This window comes from Solea senegalensis, linkage group LG21, assembly GCF_019176455.1.
Source record: "Solea senegalensis isolate Sse05_10M linkage group LG21, IFAPA_SoseM_1, whole genome shotgun sequence".
In the NCBI taxonomy this organism is placed as follows: Eukaryota; Metazoa; Chordata; class Actinopteri; order Pleuronectiformes; family Soleidae; genus Solea; species Solea senegalensis.
Genome location: NC_058040.1, coordinates 14973683 through 14993233, shown reverse-complemented (window position 1 = coordinate 14993233; position 19551 = coordinate 14973683). Strand labels below are relative to the sequence as shown.

Sequence of the window (19551 nt, the reverse complement as noted above, 5' to 3'; positions counted from 1 at the left end):
TGACTCAAATCGATATCTTTTTTCGCGTTTAAAGTATTTAAAAGCATTTAAAACGCTAATTAAACGATGTTAGCGAAACAAACAGGTGGGAACGGTGCTGTGTCATTCAAGTTTGATGTTTGTAACTAGCCGAAAGAAATGATTTTTGGTAACAAATTATTAGCGATATTACCACTAGTACTGACAAATATCAACAAATATGTCATCAAATCTGTTAGCTCGCCAAAACGGAAGTGCGGGTAGGATTTTTCTCTTGAGCTAACGTTGTTGTTGACAATTTTAAATGTGACGCGCTCTCTGTTTCCGTTTGTGTCTTCAACTAAAGCTACACGCAAACGAGCAGTCTGTGCCTTTTAAATGTTTTGACGATTATGAAGAAACCGTAATGTTTATGGACACGATATGAAGCTGAATAATGGAGCGGCTTCATTTGGTAACCTCAAACACGTTTAGCCATGTTGCTAACAGCTGTAAGAATGTGTAGCAGAATGTCAGCTCCTCCTGTGTTTATGTAAAGCTAACACATGTAGCAGCCGAGACAGTAATGAATGCTGCTGCACCGCGGGAACTCAAAATTAGAAGAGTTTCATGCAAGAAGAGGCCAAGGGACGGACCACCGACACACCTGACACCTGCCCGGAAGAGAAGAGGGGGCGAAGGAGCAGGAGGAGGAGCAGACAGCTGTTCACAGAGATGTCCCACAAACAGGAGGCTCAGCAGCGTCATGGCTCAAACTCAACCTGCTGAGGTGTCTCACTGTCACACACGCACAGTCTGTGGTACCATCTGATAATTGATCTTAGCAATAAAGTCAAACCACAAAAACAGCCAGGGACTACTTCAATAATTGACTAATCTTGACACTTCCATAACCCAGTGAAAGAAAAAAAACAAGCACAGCATTGTCCTTTATTTGATGTATCTGTAAAGTTGTTTCTTTAAATCCCAAATATCTAGTCCGAGGTCATTGTAAAGGTACAATTACACTGTGAGACAAACACATTTTTAGAAGTAAGCTGGTAGAATAACTTCCTCCTTTACACCATAACTGATCCGCCCTGTGTTCTGTTGCAGTACTGTAGTGATGCTGAGGACTTATTTGGGGACTATGACAGCCTCCTCGAGGACAGCTCTCTGTTGGCGAAGCTGGACGATGCTGAACAATGTGAGAGGCAGGATCGCAAAACGTCAAAGAATGATGTCCATGGACAGTCCTGCGGAGACATCCTCACTGACTCCATCTTGGACAGCCTTGTGGATGAGCCCTTCGAGGACTTACCGCCCAGTCAGATCCAGTTTGAAGAGCAGGTCGAGGTCGTGAAGAGGAGCAGGCTGCAGGGCGGCGACAGAGCGTCCACGCCGGACAGAATAGGGGATGATGCAAGAGACAGACACACAGAAGACAAAACGAAGAGACGAAGCAGAGCGAGGAGGAGTGTGACTGATCAGCTGAAGAGGACAATGGTCTGTAACGGTGCGGTGCCATCAAACGTCTCTCGCACTGCCGCGTTAAAGGAAGCGGTGGTTTCTGAGGAGATCACCGTCGCCATGCAGGCCATGGAGACGGTTTCCACGGAAACGACTGACCTTGGGCCTTTCTTTGGACTCCCCTCCAAAGTAAAAGACCTGATGCACAAACTGAGAGGAATCAAGAGTTTATATGGTGACTCACTCTTTCATGTTTTTTAATGATCAATCTGCAGATTTCAATTAGTCGTTTGTCTAAATGTATCAGGCTCCTGGAGATGATGGTGAAGATTTAAAAAGTTTGTTTTTGTTTAACCAACAGAGACAAACGTTTTCATCTTGAGTGCACGTCGTGATGGTTGTGTTTTTAAAAAAAATGTGGTTGTATAAAGTACTGACACACAGAGTTGTAACTGTGCCAGCTAGGGATGTACATGTTTTATGACACTTCATACAACCACGTGTCATAAAACCTGAACTGTCCCTTCTAATGTGTGTTTTCAGACTGGCAGGAGACGTGTCTGAACCTGGACTGTGTCCAGCAGAGGAAGAACCTCATTTACTCGCTGCCCACGAGTGGAGGGAAAACTCTGGTGGCTGAGATCCTGATCCTGCGAGAGCTGCTGTGCAGGAAGAAAGACTGTCTGTTCATCTTACCCTACATATCACTGGTGCAGGAGAAGGTCAGTGTCCACACGTCCAGATGAGTGGAGGACCTCTAACATAAAGAGTGGTGTTGTCTGCATCACAATGTACGTCACAATTTTGTGGAAATGATGGGATTAGCAGAGGAACCCGGATGGATCCCTGTGGGACGCCTCTTTTTTTGAAAGCACTGCTTGGTTTGTTCCAGGTGCGTGGCTTGGCGAGCTTCGGCCTGGAGCTGGACTTCATGGTGGAGGAGTACGCCGGCAGTAAGGGCAGATTTCCTCCAGTGAAGCGGAGGAATAAGATGTCGCTGTACGTGGCTACGATAGAGAAAGCTCACAGTCTGGTAAACTCTCTGATAGAGAACGGTCGACTGGATCAGCTGGGACTGGTGGTGGTCGACGAGGTGCGCGCACACTCTGAAAATATCGCGGCTGTGTGAGTAAAAGAGACGGCCTTTTTTAATGGAAGCTGCTGTTTTTTCTTCAGCTCCACATGTTAGGGGACGGCAGTCGAGGAGCCGTCATTGAAATGACTCTGGCTAAACTTCTGTATGTGAACAGTAAGTGTCTCTGATTTCAATGGGTTTTTTTTTTACAAATCTTCATGTTAGGTTAATAAACAAACAGTTTTTTTTCTTATCCAGGTCAGACTCAGATTATCGGAATGAGCGCAACACTGGGAAACATCGGAGATCTGCAGACATTTTTAAAGGCTGAGAATTACACTAACGACTTCAGACCTGTGAGTCACTTTAGCTCCTCCCCCTCTTATGAGTGTGCAGTGCAATGACGAGGACAGTTATATATGACGAATACACAACAGCGTGTGTGACTGACGGGTTCATCTGTCCTCTGTGTTCTCAGGTTCAGCTCAAAGAATATGTAAAACTGAGGGACACCATCTATGAAGTGGACCCAAAGGAAGAGGACTGTTTCAAGTTCTCACGTCACCTCAACTTCAAGGTTCTGTTGTTGTCGTCAAGTTCATTTTGTGTTATGCTAGACGATGCTTTCAGAAGTTACTTTATATCATGGGTTTTGGTTAAGTTCTAACTAAGTGGTCACCGGTCGTGATGTCAACAAAAAGAATCCAAACTCCATGTTGACATTTTACAACTACAGCTTTACATGCGTGACCTGCTTCTAGCTACTATTGGACTTTTATTCTTTAAATGGGAAAGTAATTCATGAACTTGACATCATGTTATATTAAAGAGCTGAAACTAGTGATTGAGATCATTAACTCTTACATTTACAACCAGCGTATTTGCCCCCTAGTGGCTATTCAATATATTTTCTCTTCCTATGTGTATCAGGAGCTGGTTCTGCTCTTTTTTTGGAACACCATGTTTTTACAGTAGCCCACAAGGGACAAACTAATCATATTTTCAGTTTTGAGATGAGGGATATTCTGCAGCAACTTCACCAATAAATGCTGCTTAATTTTATGCACTGTACCTTTAAACCTTTAAAACTGTAAAAGTTATATATGTATGTGTTTATATATATATATACACATACATATGTGTATAAACATATATGTATATGTGTGTGTATATATGTATGTGTATATATATACACACACGTATATGTGTGTGTATATATATATATACACACATATACATATATACACATACATATGTGTATATACATATATATGTATATGTGTGTGTGTGTGTGTGTATATATACACACACATATACATATATATACACATACATATGTGTATATATATGTATATGTATGTGTGTATATATACACACATACATATGTATGTATATGTGTGTATATATGTTGATATTTCCAGGTTATATGAACTAATAGCGTCCTGTGTGTCTGTTGATGATGGCGCGTTTCCCTCCCCCTCAGTACTCCAGTGCGATGCAGAAGGTGGACCCCGACCACATCATCGCTCTGGTGACAGAAGTCATCCCCACACACTCTTGTCTCGTCTTCTGTCCCACCAAGAAAAACTGTGAGAACGTCGCTGTCATGATCTGCAAATACCTGAAAGGGTGAGTGAACCGGACACACAATGTCTGCCGGGCTTTTTTTATTTATTAGTGGCACGAACCGTAAACCCCCCCCCGCCATTCTGTGCAGGGAGTTTCTGAAGCACAGAGAAGCAGAGAAGTCCGTGCTCCTCCGCGAGCTGAGGGACAGCAGCGACGGGGTCGTGTGTCCCGTCCTGAAGAGGACGGTGCCGTACGGGTTGGCGTACCACCACAGCGGACTGACCACCGAGGAGAGGAAGCTGGTGGAGGAGGCGTACTCCAACGGCGTCCTCTGTCTCCTCGCCTGTACCTCCACCCTGGCTGCTGGCATCAACCTGCCTGCCCGCAGGTGAGACGCTGACAAAACCGTTCACTACGAGTTAAGGGAATATTTAAGGGTTGTTTAAGGAGCTCACGGTGCTGTGAGCGCCTCAAACCATCCTGACACACAGACGACCAATCCCTGAAAGCATGGCTGGAAGTGAAATTTGTGTTATTATGTAAACCCCTCTGTCCCACACCAAAGTCCATTAAGAAAATGTGTAATTTTACATCAAGTCACACAGAAGGTGTCGATCCACTGCTTCTGTCAGAATGAATCGTGATTTTGGAGTTTGAAGTCGTTTGTTTAGATTTACCTCGTGACACAAACTCACCAAATGAGGCAGCAGAGGACCAGCAGCTCCTGTGTCCCCGCAAGCTAAAAACACCAATTTTCTCCATGGGCTTTGGTGTGGGAGTGGGAGCTGTTCACAAAGTGACATGAACTATCTTTTCCTCCTGGAAATCGCCGACTAACAGCGAGATAACATAGCGGAACATAATCTTAAAAGACAAAACTTAGATTTTGTTAGGTGAGTCATTGGTTAAGCCTGTCCTCTCTGTCTGTCCTCCCATTGGCTCTCAGCTCAGGAGACACTCACAGTGCCGTCAGCTCTTTGTAACTCTCTGATTATCTGTGAGTTCCTCATACAACCCTGCTCCAAACCCTGAACTATAACTTTAACAGAGGAGGGAAAGAAAAGTGTCACAGATGTTAAGAACAGGAGTTAAGAGTCCACTGATGTCTCACCTGTCTCTTCCCTGTCTCATGTCCACGAGCAGAGTGATCCTGCGCTCGCCGTACATTGCCACAGACTTCCTGAAGAGGAGTCAGTACAAACAGATGGTGGGCCGGGCCGGGCGAGCGGGCATCGACACGGTGGGAGAGAGCGTCCTCATCCTGCAGGACAAAGACCGCAACATGGTGAGAAGACAATCTGTGTGCAAATGTCTTTGAAAAGTCACTCCAGACGTTTTTCCAGAACGTTTCCTGCCAGCTCTCTGGACACATTTTGAGCTCATCTTAGAACACAGCAGAAAATATCTCTGGATAATTCACAGCAAGCGAGTGGTTGAGTGTCCCTGTCTCCGGCTCTTTTTTTCACGTTTTTGGACTTCACTGGACTTAAAATGGTTTGTCGTCATTTGTGTTTCAGGCTAAAACGCTTGTGTGCGCTCCGATGGAGAACTGCTACAGCAACCTGATGCACGAGGACGGGAAAGGAATCCTGAGTCTCATCCTGTCGCTCATCGGACTCGACGTAAATCCCTTCCCCGTATGCACGTTGTCATGAACGTGAGCCCAGATCGAGTCGAGTTAAACGTGTGCGCGCGTCACTGTTCTGCAGATCACCACCTCGGTGCAGCGCGTGGAGGAGTTCCTGCGCGGGACGCTGCTCCACGTGCAGCAGGAGCAGCTGTGTGTGGGGCGGAGTCTGTGGGACGCGGTGCGCCAGTGCGTCGACCTGCTGCGTGAGAAGGAGCTCGTCACCGTGACGACGTCACACCGGGACAAGAGTCAAGAGCTGCAGGTCACCAAGCTCGGGAGAGCGACGTTTAAAGGTAAATAACAGTGATGATGTCACCGGTTTGCAGGAGTCATGGCAACAAATAAACGATTGCCTTTTTTTAAAGGGACAGTTCAGAATTTTTGAAGTATTGTATTAGTAAAGTACAGTGTACTGTACTTATTCAGTACTTATACACCTGGGAAAACAAGATTGTAGCCACTTAACTAAAGGCTCACGTAATAAAGCGTAATCTTTATCTCACTCAACACTCTTTTATCACAGGAAACTGAAGGAACAGGAAAATCAAATGGAAGTTTTTACTGCACCAAAGTCCACAAACAAAAAAACGCTCACCAAATAAAATCTGCATCAGCTTAAATCTGTGATATTTTACAAACATGTTGACGTTCTTCTGGTAAACAGGAAGTGATTCTTTTCACATTCCTCGTGCTTCATTGTTTTGAGTCTTCTGTTAAAACTCTGTTTTTCCTGTTTCGTGGCCGTTTTACCGCGGTCTCTTTGTAGTCACGGCTCGGTGACCTCACCGTCATTGTCTCTCGCCCTCAGGCTCAGTGGATCTGACCTTCAGTGACCTCCTGTACAAAGACCTGTCCCTGGGCCTGGAGGGCCTGCTGCTCAACAGTTACCTGCACCTGGTCTACCTGGTGACGCCGTACGACATGATCACTCAGTGCAAACCGGACTGGATGATTTACTTCAGACAGGTGAGCAGTCTCATGTCTAAATGTCTGCCAGTGTGTTTTCATGACGTCAGAGAAAACTGATTTATTGTGTTGGTCCAACTAAAATTGCCCTTATGTAATACATGTAAACATGCAGATGATGCAGAATCAGTAGCAAGTGAAAACTTAATTTGGTGCTGATTGAATGTTTTAGAACATGCAGATAATGCAGTTGAGAGTCAAATTACAGTTGCATCAGTGGTGATTGCTCCAAGACCGCAAAGGAAGCTCAGCTTCCTCTAACTCTGCTGTTTCAAAGACCTGCAACCACCGCTGACGTAAGCATGAATCGTCCATGTTTCCTGTCCCAAAGCTCTGACTCAGAAATAATAGAAGAAGACAAAATCCAGAAGAGACGGAATTTATATTCATCAGCTTCAAATAATTTAATATTTTTGAAGTTAATGGACAGTAGAAAGACACTGAATGATGCTCAACATGCTATTATCAAGACATGTAATATAATACTTTAACCAGGGAATACCAGGGTTTACACTGGATGCATCGTCGCCACTGCTTTTTTCATTTCAGCACCAGTTTTAACAAATGAAATGAGCGTTCACACTGATGTCTGATGCTATTTTTGAGCTCAGGAGTCTCGCCTATTTTTCACACGTGACGTTGATAGTTATGTTGACGTTCGACCACCATGATTACATGAAGCCGACACCTCTCACTGTTGTTTTCAGTTTGTGTCGGCTTAATCTGAACATGTGAAAAACATTAACGTTTTATTTTTAAAGCAGCTTTCCAGATTCCCTCCCTCTGTGTGTTGTGTGTTTACTTCTGGTGTGTGTCCTTGACCTGTCCCGGTGACCTCCCAGTTACGCGCCCAGTTCCCTTCCACTTGCCCATGGGCTGCCCTTGTATACTGGGACAAGGACGTTAGTCCAATTACACGGTGTGGAAATGTACAGTATGAGTCACTGAGTCCTGTCTCACAGTTCACGCTGCTGTCGGCCGCCGAGCAGAAGATGTCGGCTGTCGTCGGCGTCCCGGAGAGTTTCGTTGCGAGGAAAGCCGCGGGACAGACGGTGAAGAATGTAAGAACAGCTTTGTTTCTCCTGGTATGAAGCAGCAGCTCCTTTCGTAGCTGTTTGTTTTTCACACTGTTGTTGTTGTTGTTTTTGTTTGTGTGTCAGAGCGCGAACACGGCGGTGGTGCAGCGGATGTACCTGGCTCTGGTGCTGCTTTCTTTACTGAGGGAAACCAACGTGTGGAGTGTGGCCGACAGGTTTCAGCTGAGCCGAGGCTTCGTTCAGACGCTGCTCAGCTCCTCCTCCGCCTTCTGCTCCTGTGTGCTGCACTTCGCCGAGGTAACGCCCTCACCATCACCTGACGTCAGCGCACCACCAACGCTGCGTCTGCACGCAGAGCATCTGCTGTTTAACGTTTACACGTCTCATTCTTATCAGGAGCTGGAGGAGTTTTGGCCGTTCAAAGCTCTGCTAACAGAGCTCACACGGAGACTGAGTTACTGCGTGAAGGCGGAGCTTATCCCTCTGATGGAGGTGGTGGGGGTCATGGAGGTCAGTGACCGTGACGCTCATCTTTCCTGACAAACCATTTCATTCTTATTGCAGTTGTTGTTTATGTTCAGTCCAGAGCGAAGCAGCTGTATAACGCCGGCTACAAGACGCTGACTCACCTGGCAAACGCTGACCCTGCAGTTCTGTCCAAGACGATAGAAAACCTGCACAAGAAACAGGCCAATCAGATTGTAGCATCAGCTAAGGTGAGAGTTGTGTTGTGTTGTTGTTGTTGTGTCTCTGGTGCTAGTTCATGATGATTTAAATGATTTAACATGTGCACAGATGACACGTCTCTGTGTTCCAGATGCTTCTGAATGAGAAGGCGGCAGCTCTTCAGGAGGAAGTGGACGAGCTGCTGACCACTCCCACAGATCTACCTAATGAGCAACACGTCTGACTCTATTTATTACACACAACTTTACTCTCTCTGTTTTTTATTCTTTATTCTTTTTTCATTTTTGGAATGCATATCATATCATATTAAAATACTATAGAACAACAAGCGTGTGTTTGTCCTCTGACTGTGACTCTCACTTCACTGAGTCTTCTGTCAGAATCACAACATGAACAAACATGTAACTGCAGCTAGACTCCTACAGGTGTGTGATTAGAGGGGGTGAGGCCACAATAAGAAGGGAGGAGCTGTGTGTCACTGAAGCAAAAATGTACTTTGACATCACAGAAAGGTGAGTCATTAAGTGCATTTGTGACTTGTTCACAAGTTGCATTGTTTTTGCAATTACCAACGCAAGATCAACAGGACTTTTATTCTGAAACACCTGGCTCGCCTTAAACATGCAGTTGTCCATTAAAAGAAAAAGTGAGGATATTAGCTAGCTAGCCTCAATGACCTGCCTTCAACAAACTGGCTGTTAGCTGTTTGTTCTTACTAAAAACAGTGAATGCGCTTACTAGCTAGCCACAATGACAGTGCATTCTAGCCATACTTGTAAGTTGGCAGTAAGAAGTTAATATATTTTTTTCTACTCCCTCTTTGGGTCTGACCGCAAAATGTTTATCGAAAGGACGAGATTAGCTCGCTGGTTAGCTAGCTGTAATGCTAGCTACCAAATAACTTTCTGTGGAAATGGAAACACACTAAAAGGAATAGTGACACCTACTGGTGAGACTGCAGATTACAGACTCCTACCTACTACCTTTACCATGCTTGTCAGGTAACCACTGTGACCTTAGCATACCAGAATGAACCTCATTCACTATTTCACTATTTACTTAGCAAATTTCTGCTTTGAAGTTCAAAATATCTAGTAACTCTAGTTTGTTTATTCAGGTTGCTGTAGTAACGTGGCAGCGCAAGATGGTGGCTTCTGTTAAGCAAGGCCCTTGAATAAAGCACATACAAAAGGCTTATTTTAAGACGACAAACAAGTAAAAGTGATAAACTTTTACAACCATATTAAATTTGTGCCAATAAACCCTCGTAAAACTGACAAACTAGATCTTTAGCTTGGGTGTGGCATCATTCTCTGTTTAACATCCAGGTAAGTGGAACACAGTGCACAGATTCAGTTTCCTCCTTCAGTTGGAGGGAGGGGTGTGGTCTAAATATGGCCCCGCCTCTCAAATCTCTGTTGTACCCCTGAGTCTCCGCCCACACTCTTGATGCGATTCATACACATGTTTTTAATACAGTGGTTCAGATCTGACTCTGTTCCGGTGTGAACGCGCCCGCGCCTCGAGCCAGAGGACGAAGAAGTTTATGAGTTATTGATTCAATGATTTAATGATGTTTCTTTAGACAGAGTGGAAGTTTTTCTTCAGTCATGAAGCTCGTCCTGCTGCTCTGCCTCCTCTCTCCTCTCTGTGACGGAGTCCGCATCCGAGGACTCTTCACGGAAAACAACCTGACCATCGTGCCCGGCTCTCTGACTCCGTCCGTGGGCGTGGATATGGATTTATCCGCAGTCGTCCACCGCGTGGACCCGCGGTTTCTGTCCGTCACCATCGACGCCAGTCTGGCCTCAGAGGAGAAGTTCATGTCCCTGCTGGGGTCAGTTGTCACCGTGTGTGTGTGTGTGAGAGAGACGTTCACGGACCACAAAACCAGTTTGTTCACTTTATTTTCCTGTAACTTAATCCGATCTGTTTGAATATTTACATCTCTCTTGTCTCATCTTGTTGTTTTCAGGAACAGACTTCATTATTTTTTTCACAGAAATATAAAAGAAAATAAGGAAAGGTTACATGTCATTTCCAGTTTTCTGAATGATAGAAATTGAAATATTAATTTTGAGTTTTTTTCAGTTGAATTTTAGTTTTCTTTTATTTGAGAGATGGATTAAATACATTTTGTAATGATCTACCAGGAGCTGATTCAGTCAAATATGTTCAGTTTATAAGGACATAAAAGAAAAACTTAAATATTGTTTGCGGTCTTTTTGTTTGAAAAGACCAAATGTTAAAATAGTTTAACTCTAATTGAAAAAATATATTACAAACTCTGATTATTTTCATTTTTAAATACATTGTTGTCAAGTTCAGACTTTAACATTTCATTATTTTTGTTAAAATCCTAGCAGATTAAATTATTTTGATTAATATTTTGTGTTTTTTTGTTGTTGTTGTGTCCAGATCTCCAAAGTTACGGACGTTGACTAAAGCTCTGACTCCAGCTTTTCTGAGGTTTGGTGGAACCAGACAGGACTTCATGGTGTTCACGCCTCAGAAGCCTCGCCACTCAAACACCGCCTTCACCGCAGGTAACAGCAAGTCAGCAGCAAATGAAATATGTGATTATATATACATATAATCTATATATACTAAGATGAGAGATGCTTCTGGAAACTTGTTAATGTCTAATGCTTTGTTTTAGCAGCGTGGAAACATTATACTGTAAATTATTTTCTGTATTTACGTGTAAATTAAGCTCCTCCCTCATCTGTAGATGAGTCATGTGACAAACTGGAGCTGCCCTCATGGTTGGAAGAGAAGCTGAAGGGGGAGTGGCCTGAGCAGCAGATGATGCTGATGAGAGAGGACGTGCAGAGGAAATACAGACGGGTCAAGTTCACAGGTGTGAACACATGTAAAACAGAGCTGCTCTCTGACTGAGCGACCTCTCACTCTGACCCTCCTTCTGTCACAGAGTACACGGTCGACGTGCTGCACGCCTTCGCCAGCTGCTCCGGTTTGGATCTGATCTTCGGGCTGAACGCGCTGCTCAGAACGGCTCAGAACTCGTGGAACAGCAGCAACGCTCGCTCTCTGCTGCAGTACTGCGAGTCTAAACAGTATCACATGTCCTGGGAGCTGGGAAACGGTTCGCCACACATCCTCCAGCTTATATCTAAAAATGGGTCAGTTGTTTTTTGGGTCGTCACGCGATCATCACAATTTTGTGTGTTTTTTTTGTCCCCAGAACCAAATAGCTTCGAGAAGAAGGCCGGGATCCGCGTGGACGGATTTCAGCTTGGACAAGACTTCACCAAACTCAGAGAGATCATGGCGCGATCGAAACTTTACCACGACGCTGCGCTGTACGGGCCGGACGTGGGCCAACCGCGAGACCACAGGATCGACATCCTGGAGGGGTGAGAGGTCACGCTGGTGTAATCTGCTGAAGAAGAGAGAAAACGCTGAGCTCTGTCCTCTAACTGAGTTACTGAGCCTCATGTGACTTCACTTTAACTCCACTGGTTATTTGCGACATTCTGATGCTGGGACTGAATCACTTAGGGAAGCATGTTAAAGGGAACTTTTTAGGATTTTTAAAGTAGGGTTCTAGAAGTTACTTTAATATAGTCAGTGTGTTACTGTACATACAGGCTGGAACTGTGGTAGTGTAGACACTAGCTAAGTAAAAACATGGCTTTTTAGACACATAGCAAACATCTCATCCTCTAAAATCCACGTCCACTTTAGTCTGTGATATCAGTTTACTTCTTTATCTCGTTGTTAGACAACATTTACCAACAAAAAACTGAAGTTTGTGTCACTTTTTTAACCGTTTTTCATTTCACACCAAAGTCCATAGAGAAAGTCAGTGTTTTAGTGCATGTGAACACAGGAGCTGCTGGTCAACCGCTGCCTTGTTAAGTTTGTGTCCCTGAGGTTAATATGAACAACAGATTTCAAACACAGAATTCTCAAAATAGCTAATGTGAACTTACTGATTGACGCAGCGGTGGATCAACAACTCCTGTGTGCTGTGATGTTAAATCGCAGGTTTTCTCGATGGACTTTGGTGTGAGAAAGAGAGCAGTTAACAAAGTGACACAACAGAAACTTCCTGTCACCTGTTTGTATGTTTAAGTAGCTGATACTGTCCTTTTAAGTGTCCACCTGTTGGACAGGTGTAAGACACCATGTCTCTCATTCAGCTGGTTACTTCACTGTCGTTCACTGTCCTGCCGCAGGTTCCTGCAGAGCGGCGGCGCGGCCGTTGACGCCTGCACCTGGCACCAGTGAGTTCACCTGTTATATGAGTCACGTGTTAAGAGTTACTCGGTCAACCATGATGTCTTAACGTCTCCCCCGCTGCAGTTACTACGTGAACGGCAGAGACACGTCTCTGGAGGACTTCATCGATCCTCAGATTCTGGACTCGCTGGCCCTGAAGATCAACGAAGTGCTGCAGGTAAAGATGGCGACAGTGGACGCCTCAGCGTTTGACGAGTGTGACGTGTAGATGTTAATCCATGTGTGTGTCGTGGTCAGAGAGTCCAGCAGACGTCTCCAGGGAAGGCGGTCTGGCTCGGTGAGACGAGCTCGGCATACGGGGGAGGAGCGGCCGGACTGTCGGACACGTTTGTCGCAGGGTTTATGTGAGTTCACGCTAAAAAAAGTCCTATGCCTTTTCTAATGCCACTTTTATTTGGATTTCACTTCCTGTGGTCTCAATCTGAACAATCAAACTTTCAATCAACTTTGACCTTTTGGTCACATGACATGACACATTTGTGTGTGTGTAGGTGGCTGGATAAACTGGGCCTGGGCGCCAGGCTCGGCGTGGATGTGGTGATGCGGCAGGTGCTCGTCGGTTCTGGGAGTTACCACCTGGTTGACGAAAACCTGGATCCACTTCCTGTACGTCGACGACATCGTCGTCTTCTTCTTCACTAACGATTGAGCGTAAAAGCGCTTCAGCAGTAACAGTGTGTCCATGCTAACATCAGAAATTCTAGTGTGTAGAAAATGAAACAAATAATAATAATTAGAGTGAGGAAGAGGAGGAGGAGGAGAGAGCTAATGATGTTATTTGGAATAAATCTGCCTCCTGTGAAAAGTCTGTAGATGACTTAGCTCGACCTATTTACACTACTTTACTTTAACAGTGGTGATCATGGTGTTACTGAGAGAGCTCAATATTTTCTCAGGTGCTACTTGGTATAAAACGTTTGACAACCACTGGTTTACATCACACGTGTGTGTGTGTGTGTGTGTCAGTGTGAACAGGAAGCAGCTTTTCTTTGCATAGTTTCAGAAACACAAATAGAGAAAAGTCAGAGGAGGTATTTCTTTGAAACTTAAAGGAGGTGTAAGAATGACAAACGTCTCCAGATCTCAGGTGTAGTGTGGACGTTTCTGAATCTGTCGCCTCGTGTCACCTCCTGTAGGATTACTGGCTGTCCGTTCTCTATAAGCGACTCGTCGGCCCTGAGGTTTTGAAAATTTCAGCGTGGTCAAAATCTGGGCGGAGTCGGAGAGTGAGGCTGTACCTGCACTGCTCCAGCACAAACAGGTGCTGCTTCTGTAACACGTCACATTTTTCTCCTTTTTCGTCTTTTTTAACCTGACTCTGACCTCACGTCCCTGCAGCTACAGACGCGGCGCCGTCACACTGATGGCTCTGAACTTGAGTAAGAAGACGGCCAGGGTCTCGGTGCCAGCGATCGTCTCCTCCAGCACAGTGGACGCTTTTGTCCTGCAGTCTGACCAGCCGGGGGAGGAGGGACTCTACTCCAGGTGCCTCCTTCAATGAAACCATTTATCTCTGCACTGGTCATGAGGAACATCACGCTGTTTAAGTTAGTCTTAAAGGGATCGTTGAGGTGTTTAAGTGTGCGTGTGTGAGGCACAGACACATGAGCGCCCCCTGTGTCACCTTAAAGCCATGATATCTTAACTCAAATACTGTTGGACAGCATTTTTAAATGGGAAAAATAAAGTCTGAGTGGTTTTATAAACCATTTTGTCCCTGCACCAAAGTCCATTGAGAAAATCAGCGATTTTACATCACAGCAGACAGAGTTTGTTAATATACTGCTGCCTCATTTGGTAAGTTTGTGTTACTGAGGTAAATCTGAATAAAGGATTTAACACACAGATGTCTCATAATACCACATTTGATCTAGGGAACAGAGACAGCAGTGGACTGACGACTCCTTTTTTGCATGAGGAAGTTATTGCTGTGGCTGTAACATGTGTGTGTGAGAACCTGGACAATAACTTGTCTGTCTGTTTGATTTCTCAGGTCTGTGACTCTGAATGGAGTCGTGCTGAAGATGACGGATGATAAAACTCTTCCCGACCTCACAGCGAATAGTCTTCCTCCGTCTGTTCACCTGAAGCTTCCTGCCTTCTCTCTGGCATTCTTCGTCTTCACAGATGCTCAGGCTGCAGCCTGTCTTGACCCTGTGCCCCTTAGATGACCTCATGACCTCAGAGATGTTCATCACTGGACTAAAACACTGGTACTCAAAAGTAAAATGGTTTGACGTTTTACCGTAAAAGACACTGTAGACAATATTGTTTTTTCTGGCTCTGTTCCACACAGACAGTGACATGTGTGGCCTTAACCACGTTAGCTAGTAGGTTTGTTTTAAGTTTAACACTGTAAAATGATGCTGTACATAGACTATCAAATGTTTACAGGTGTGTCAGTGTGACATCAGTGACATGGGTTCACATAGGGTTAACATTAAACTTCTTTTTACGAGCGAATCTGAAGTAACTCACGACACAGAGCTGTTAGCTTAGGGGGCCTGGGTGCAGCCGCGCAGAGTTAGATTTAGATTAGCTTAGATAGCAGGGTTAGCTTAGGACAGCACAGTCACGTGTGAGCTCAAAGAGCAGTTCGTTGTTAGCTCAGGGTGAAGGCAATCTTAAGTTAACCATTAGCTCGGCTTGAAGAGCTTGTAGCTCAGAGTGAAGTGTTAGCAGGTGGCGTAGAAAACAAAGTTGATCCGTTAGCTGTTAAATCAGAGGACAAATACAGCTCTTAGATCAGTGTTAGCTGTTAGCTCAAATGAGCAAAGTTAGTTGTTAACTCAGGGGCCTGGGTGTTAGCTTAGATAGCAGTGTTAACTCAGGGCACAGAGTCAGCTGTAGGCTCAGGTACCAGATTTAGCTGTTAGCTCAGGGAGAAGACGATCTTTAGGTAACCATTAGTTCGAAGAAAGCTACATTAGCCATTAGCTGAAGCGTATTAGCTCAGAGAGCAGAATCAGCTCTTAGCTCAGAGTTAGCTGCTGGCTCAAATAGTTAAATGTTAATTCAGAGAGTTAGCTGTTAGCTAAGAGAGCTAGCTTTTAGCTCAGTGTAGGCTTGTGAGTTCTTTTTCAGAAATGAATCCTCTGGAAAAGATGAACAAAGTACATAATGTTTTATTAAGACGTTGAGTACATGACATGTGTCAATCTAAATGAATAAAGTGGTCAAATATAGATCAGAGTTTCTGTCAATTCTTAGTTTTAGAACATTTATCAAAAAGTCATGTTTTCATGTCGTTGACTCGTTTATTCCTCCTGCTGTTCGCCATGTGTGATGATGTAACACAGAGATTTGTAGTCCAGGTTTCCTGTCACGTCGATGTCCGACGACTGGAACATCTGCTTCACCTGAAACCACAGTACCAGTTGTAATACTGTTTATTTAAAATGTAACTTTATAGAATCTAACAAAGGAGACGCATTGTTCACCTCCTCAGATGAAAACTTGTCCGCTTGCGTCATCAGTAGATTCTGTAATCTGAAGCAAAAAAAAAAAAGATCAGAGATCTGTTGACCCTAATATGAGACATTATTGAACAAAAACCACTTACTCATCTTTGTGAATGAAGCCTTTGGCGTCAGGGTCAAACATTTTGAAAGCATTTAAAATGGTTTCCTCAGGGTCTGTGCCTGCAAATACAGGATAAACATGGGGATGATTGTTGATGTTGGCCTGTGACGCTTTGTCAGTTAAACCGGAGTTAGAGTGAAGAACTTCCATGTAGTCTTAATAAAATCTCACCACTTTAACTATGGATTAATTCATACTATACATTTTGTAAAACACCAGAAAGAAATATCCCCAATTTAGTTCTGAGAAACAGAAAACTAGTTTATCGATTGATTGTTAAATGTTGTCGTCGCATCATTCTCACCATGCAGTTTTCCTCCAAATAGGGTCAGGAACATGGTGAAGTTGATGGGACCAGTGGCTTCTCTCAGCATGTCCTCCAACTCATTGTCCAGCACATTGAGTTTACCTGAGGAACACACACACACACACACACACACGCCTTAGATCCCTAACAAATGAGTCATCAGTTGTTGATCCACTGCTGCTTCAATCAGTAAGTTCAAATATAATATTTTATAATATATTATTTTAATATTAAATATATTATATATTGCATGTCAGGTTGATTCTCAGCAGCAGGGTTTGCTCACAGCCCAGTCAGTGCCGACTGTAAGTGATTATAACTATCCCTTTAAAAACCTGTATGTTGCATTGCTGTAGCTACAAACCCAGAGAGGCGTATGTGTCCTTCAGATCCTCCTTGTCAATAAATCCATCCCGGTTCTGGTCAATCAGAGTGAATGCCTGAAACAGAAATTATGAAATGAGATTTAAATAAAAATAAATCAATAAGTGAATTGAACGAATCTGATGGAGTCACCTCTTTAAACTCTTGGATCTGAGTTTGTTCAAACATGGAGAAGACGTTGGACGAGGCTCTCTGAGCCCGTTTGGCTCCTCCCTCCTTCTTCTTTGTCTTTCTGCTCGCCTGAACAAACATTAATGTATATGTGTGATGAAAACACACACACACACACTATATACATGCATAAGACTTACACTGTTCAAAATAAAATGCTCCACTCAAACCAGCAAACATTTTTTTAGCTTTAATTTATGAAGATATGTAACAAAAAAACTTACCCTGTCAAATCATTGTAGGTGATTTGTGTTTTTAGGAATTAAGCATAATTTACTACTCATTTTAATTCATGTACATCTCCTGCATATGTGATTATATTCAATATATCTTTCATAAATAAGACATTTTACTTTACATGTAAACCATTGTTACATTAATTGTACAGTTTATTAAATGTATTATAGTTACATACATGTATAATTTAAAGTATGTTACATATCTTTTCACATGTATATTTTAGAAACAGCTTAATTTCCCACACTTACATTTTCAACCAGTCATTACACAGATTCACAGACAAAAAAGTAAATTTGAGAACTCTTGTTTCAGTTTTCTTCTTAATCTTCATTGGTGAGATAAAATGCAGCTGTGCAAAATTTAAGATTAAAACAAAAAAACAATTAAGGCTTAAACAAAGTTTTGTACGTACCATGTGTGGTTGTCTTGTCCTCTTTGATGAGTCTTCAGCAGCAGTGGCTTCATATTTAAGCTGAGCAGCTGTGACGATGAGGAGGATGTGATGATGGTCTAAATGGAGCGGTGCATTCAGGGACCCTCTGCTCTCATACACTTCCCCTTACATGGTCAGCATGTGTGGTAAAACCCTGGTTCTCTCGAGGCCCCTCAGAAACAACTGCTACTACTGCTGCTGCTGCTGATGATGATGATCAAAACCTTTTACAGAGTTTCTATTTACAGAGGGTCACTGTGGAGAGGTCACTGAGAGGTCACATGATAACATCACACTCATCTTCATCTTCTTCATGATCATCGGCACAACCTTACATCTGGGTCATTATTTGCGTTTTTTTCAGGTTTTTATTTCAGTACCCACTTTATTGTTTTCCATTCTTCATCAGTCAGAACCCTGAGTCAGTATCTACACTGTTGTTTTCCAGTCAGTATTAATGTGAACCCTGAGTCAGCATCCACTCTGTTGTTTTCTATTATTTATCAGTCAGAACCCAGAGTCAGCATCCACACTGTTGTTTTCTATTTTTTTTTATCAGTTGGAACCCTGTGTCAACATCCACACTGTTGTTTTCCATTCAGTATTAGATTCAGTATTAGTGTGAACCCTGAGTCAGCATCCAAACTATTGTTTTCAATTCTGTATTAGTGTTAACCCTGTGTCAGCATCCACACTGCTGTTTTCCATTCTTTATCATTCAGAACCCAGAGTCAGCATCCACACTGTTGTTTTCTATTTTTTTTTATCAGTTGGAACCCTGTGTCAGCATCCACACTGTTGTTTTCCATTCAGTATTAGATTCAGTATTAGTGTGAACCCTGAGTCAGCATCCAAACTATTGTTTTCAATTCTGCATTAGTGTAAACCCTGTGTCAGTATCCACACTGTTGATTTCCATGAAACAGCGAAACAGCATCTACACTATTGTTTTTTCATTCTCTTAAATCCAGTCCCTTTTAGGAAGTTAACTCCTCCCACATTCCTTCCAAGAGTCAACACGTTTAGCTCATTAAGAACACATAATCTCGCCAGCACCATTTTTGAAATTCTTCATGCAACAATGCAAAATATTCCACTCATCACCTTATTGAAACCCCTTTAACGGTCTTGTTTTAGATGTTTCTGCTTCATTCTGAGGTCCATACATTTTTAAATAGTTAATAATTAAAATCCATTATTTTTTGGTGTCAAACACCAAATAAATGTGTTTATCAGTGTCCACAAGGGGGCGCCACACTCATTCTTATCTGCATTGTGTGGCATTCAGTGGTAGACAATTTGACGAGATAAAGACGATTATGAAATATTGGTGATCAATAATTATCAGAGAGAAACTAGATGATCAGTTTCATTGAATTCGGGTAATGACGTTGGGTTTTTATTCTCAGCAAACCCTGTGCCATACCGAGAGGGTCCTTCTGCCAGACTCCGAAGAGAAATCTGTTGATTTAATTTGTGTGCAGATCAAATTATTTATTAACAAACGACCAACTTTGAAAAGTGTACCAATCGTCTGACTTTACCCTAAGGTTCGGTTTAACTGTAGCCAAATGAAAGCACTGTTAAATACTGATTTTATTATTTTGTAATCGAGACAACATCAGGTAACAGTTGGTTTACCGGTCATTGCAGACCAAGAACGCACCATAGCTTCCCCACTGGACTACCGTGCATCATTAAAAACGACACAACTTGCTTTCAATATAATACATTATTATATATTTTTACTTGAGTTATAGAGTTGAGATTGAATGT

At 43.2% G+C, this 19551-nt stretch overlaps 3 protein-coding genes across 4 annotated transcripts; 2 read left to right on the top strand and 1 right to left on the bottom strand.

The window, feature by feature from the left end:
* The first annotated feature begins 208 nt into the window (after positions 1–208).
* On the top strand, positions 209–8696 carry helq (helicase, POLQ like). 2 transcript variants are annotated; one of them, XM_044053585.1, is made up of 18 exons: positions 209–748; positions 1075–1663; positions 1972–2150; positions 2321–2521; positions 2605–2677; positions 2762–2859; positions 2982–3080; positions 3987–4132; positions 4221–4460; positions 5216–5357; positions 5590–5694; positions 5782–5995; positions 6511–6668; positions 7631–7729; positions 7829–8002; positions 8102–8215; positions 8287–8421; positions 8501–8612. In XM_044053585.1, exons 1-18 carry the CDS (start codon positions 545–547, stop codon positions 8534–8536), a joined length of 3006 nt encoding a protein of 1001 aa, XP_043909520.1. In that variant the 5' UTR covers positions 209–544; the 3' UTR covers positions 8537–8612. The 2 variants fall into 2 exon arrangements, with proteins under 2 accessions (XP_043909520.1, XP_043909519.1); XM_044053584.1 differs by having other exon boundaries at positions 213–748; positions 8523–8696.
* Positions 8697–9818: 1122 nt separating this feature from the next.
* On the top strand, positions 9819–15843 carry hpse (heparanase). Its single transcript, XM_044053586.1, has 12 exons — positions 9819–10229; positions 10811–10938; positions 11124–11252; positions 11325–11498; positions 11598–11769; positions 12595–12642; positions 12722–12815; positions 12896–13002; positions 13150–13264; positions 13795–13919; positions 13997–14143; positions 14652–15843. Exons 1-12 carry the CDS (start codon positions 10003–10005, stop codon positions 14827–14829), a joined length of 1644 nt encoding a protein of 547 aa, XP_043909521.1. The 5' UTR covers positions 9819–10002; the 3' UTR covers positions 14830–15843.
* LOC122787044 (myosin light chain 5-like) lies at positions 15768–17935 on the bottom strand. The gene is made up of 7 exons (XM_044053594.1): positions 17755–17935; positions 17064–17171; positions 16912–16987; positions 16545–16649; positions 16221–16299; positions 16099–16147; positions 15768–16017 (listed from the first exon to the last, which is right to left on the bottom strand). The coding sequence occupies exons 1-7, from the start codon at positions 17755–17757 to the stop codon at positions 15916–15918; spliced, it is 522 nt and encodes a 173-aa protein (XP_043909529.1). The 5' UTR covers positions 17758–17935; the 3' UTR covers positions 15768–15915.
* Between the last annotated feature and the right edge of the window lie 1616 nt (positions 17936–19551).

Coding starts and splice junctions, on each gene's coding strand:
- helq (XM_044053584.1), top strand. CDS start 545: ATGAATGCTGCTGCACCGCGGGAACTCAAAATTAGAAGAGTTTCATGC. Junction 4,133..4,220: donor ATCTGCAAATACCTGAAAGG/GTGAGTGAACCG, acceptor CATTCTGTGCAG/GGAGTTTCTGAAGCACAGAG. Junction 5,996..6,510: donor CGGGAGAGCGACGTTTAAAG/GTAAATAACAGT, acceptor TCTCGCCCTCAG/GCTCAGTGGATCTGACCTTC.
- hpse (XM_044053586.1), top strand. CDS start 10,003: ATGAAGCTCGTCCTGCTGCTCTGCCTCCTCTCTCCTCTCTGTGACGGA. Junction 12,816..12,895: donor AGATCAACGAAGTGCTGCAG/GTAAAGATGGCG, acceptor TGTCGTGGTCAG/AGAGTCCAGCAGACGTCTCC. Junction 13,920..13,996: donor CACTGCTCCAGCACAAACAG/GTGCTGCTTCTG, acceptor ACGTCCCTGCAG/CTACAGACGCGGCGCCGTCA.
- LOC122787044 (XM_044053594.1), bottom strand. Junction 16,650..16,911: donor GGACACATACGCCTCTCTGG/GTTTGTAGCTAC, acceptor TGTGTTCCTCAG/GTAAACTCAATGTGCTGGAC. Junction 16,300..16,544: donor ATTTGGAGGAAAACTGCATG/GTGAGAATGATG, acceptor CTGTATTTGCAG/GCACAGACCCTGAGGAAACC.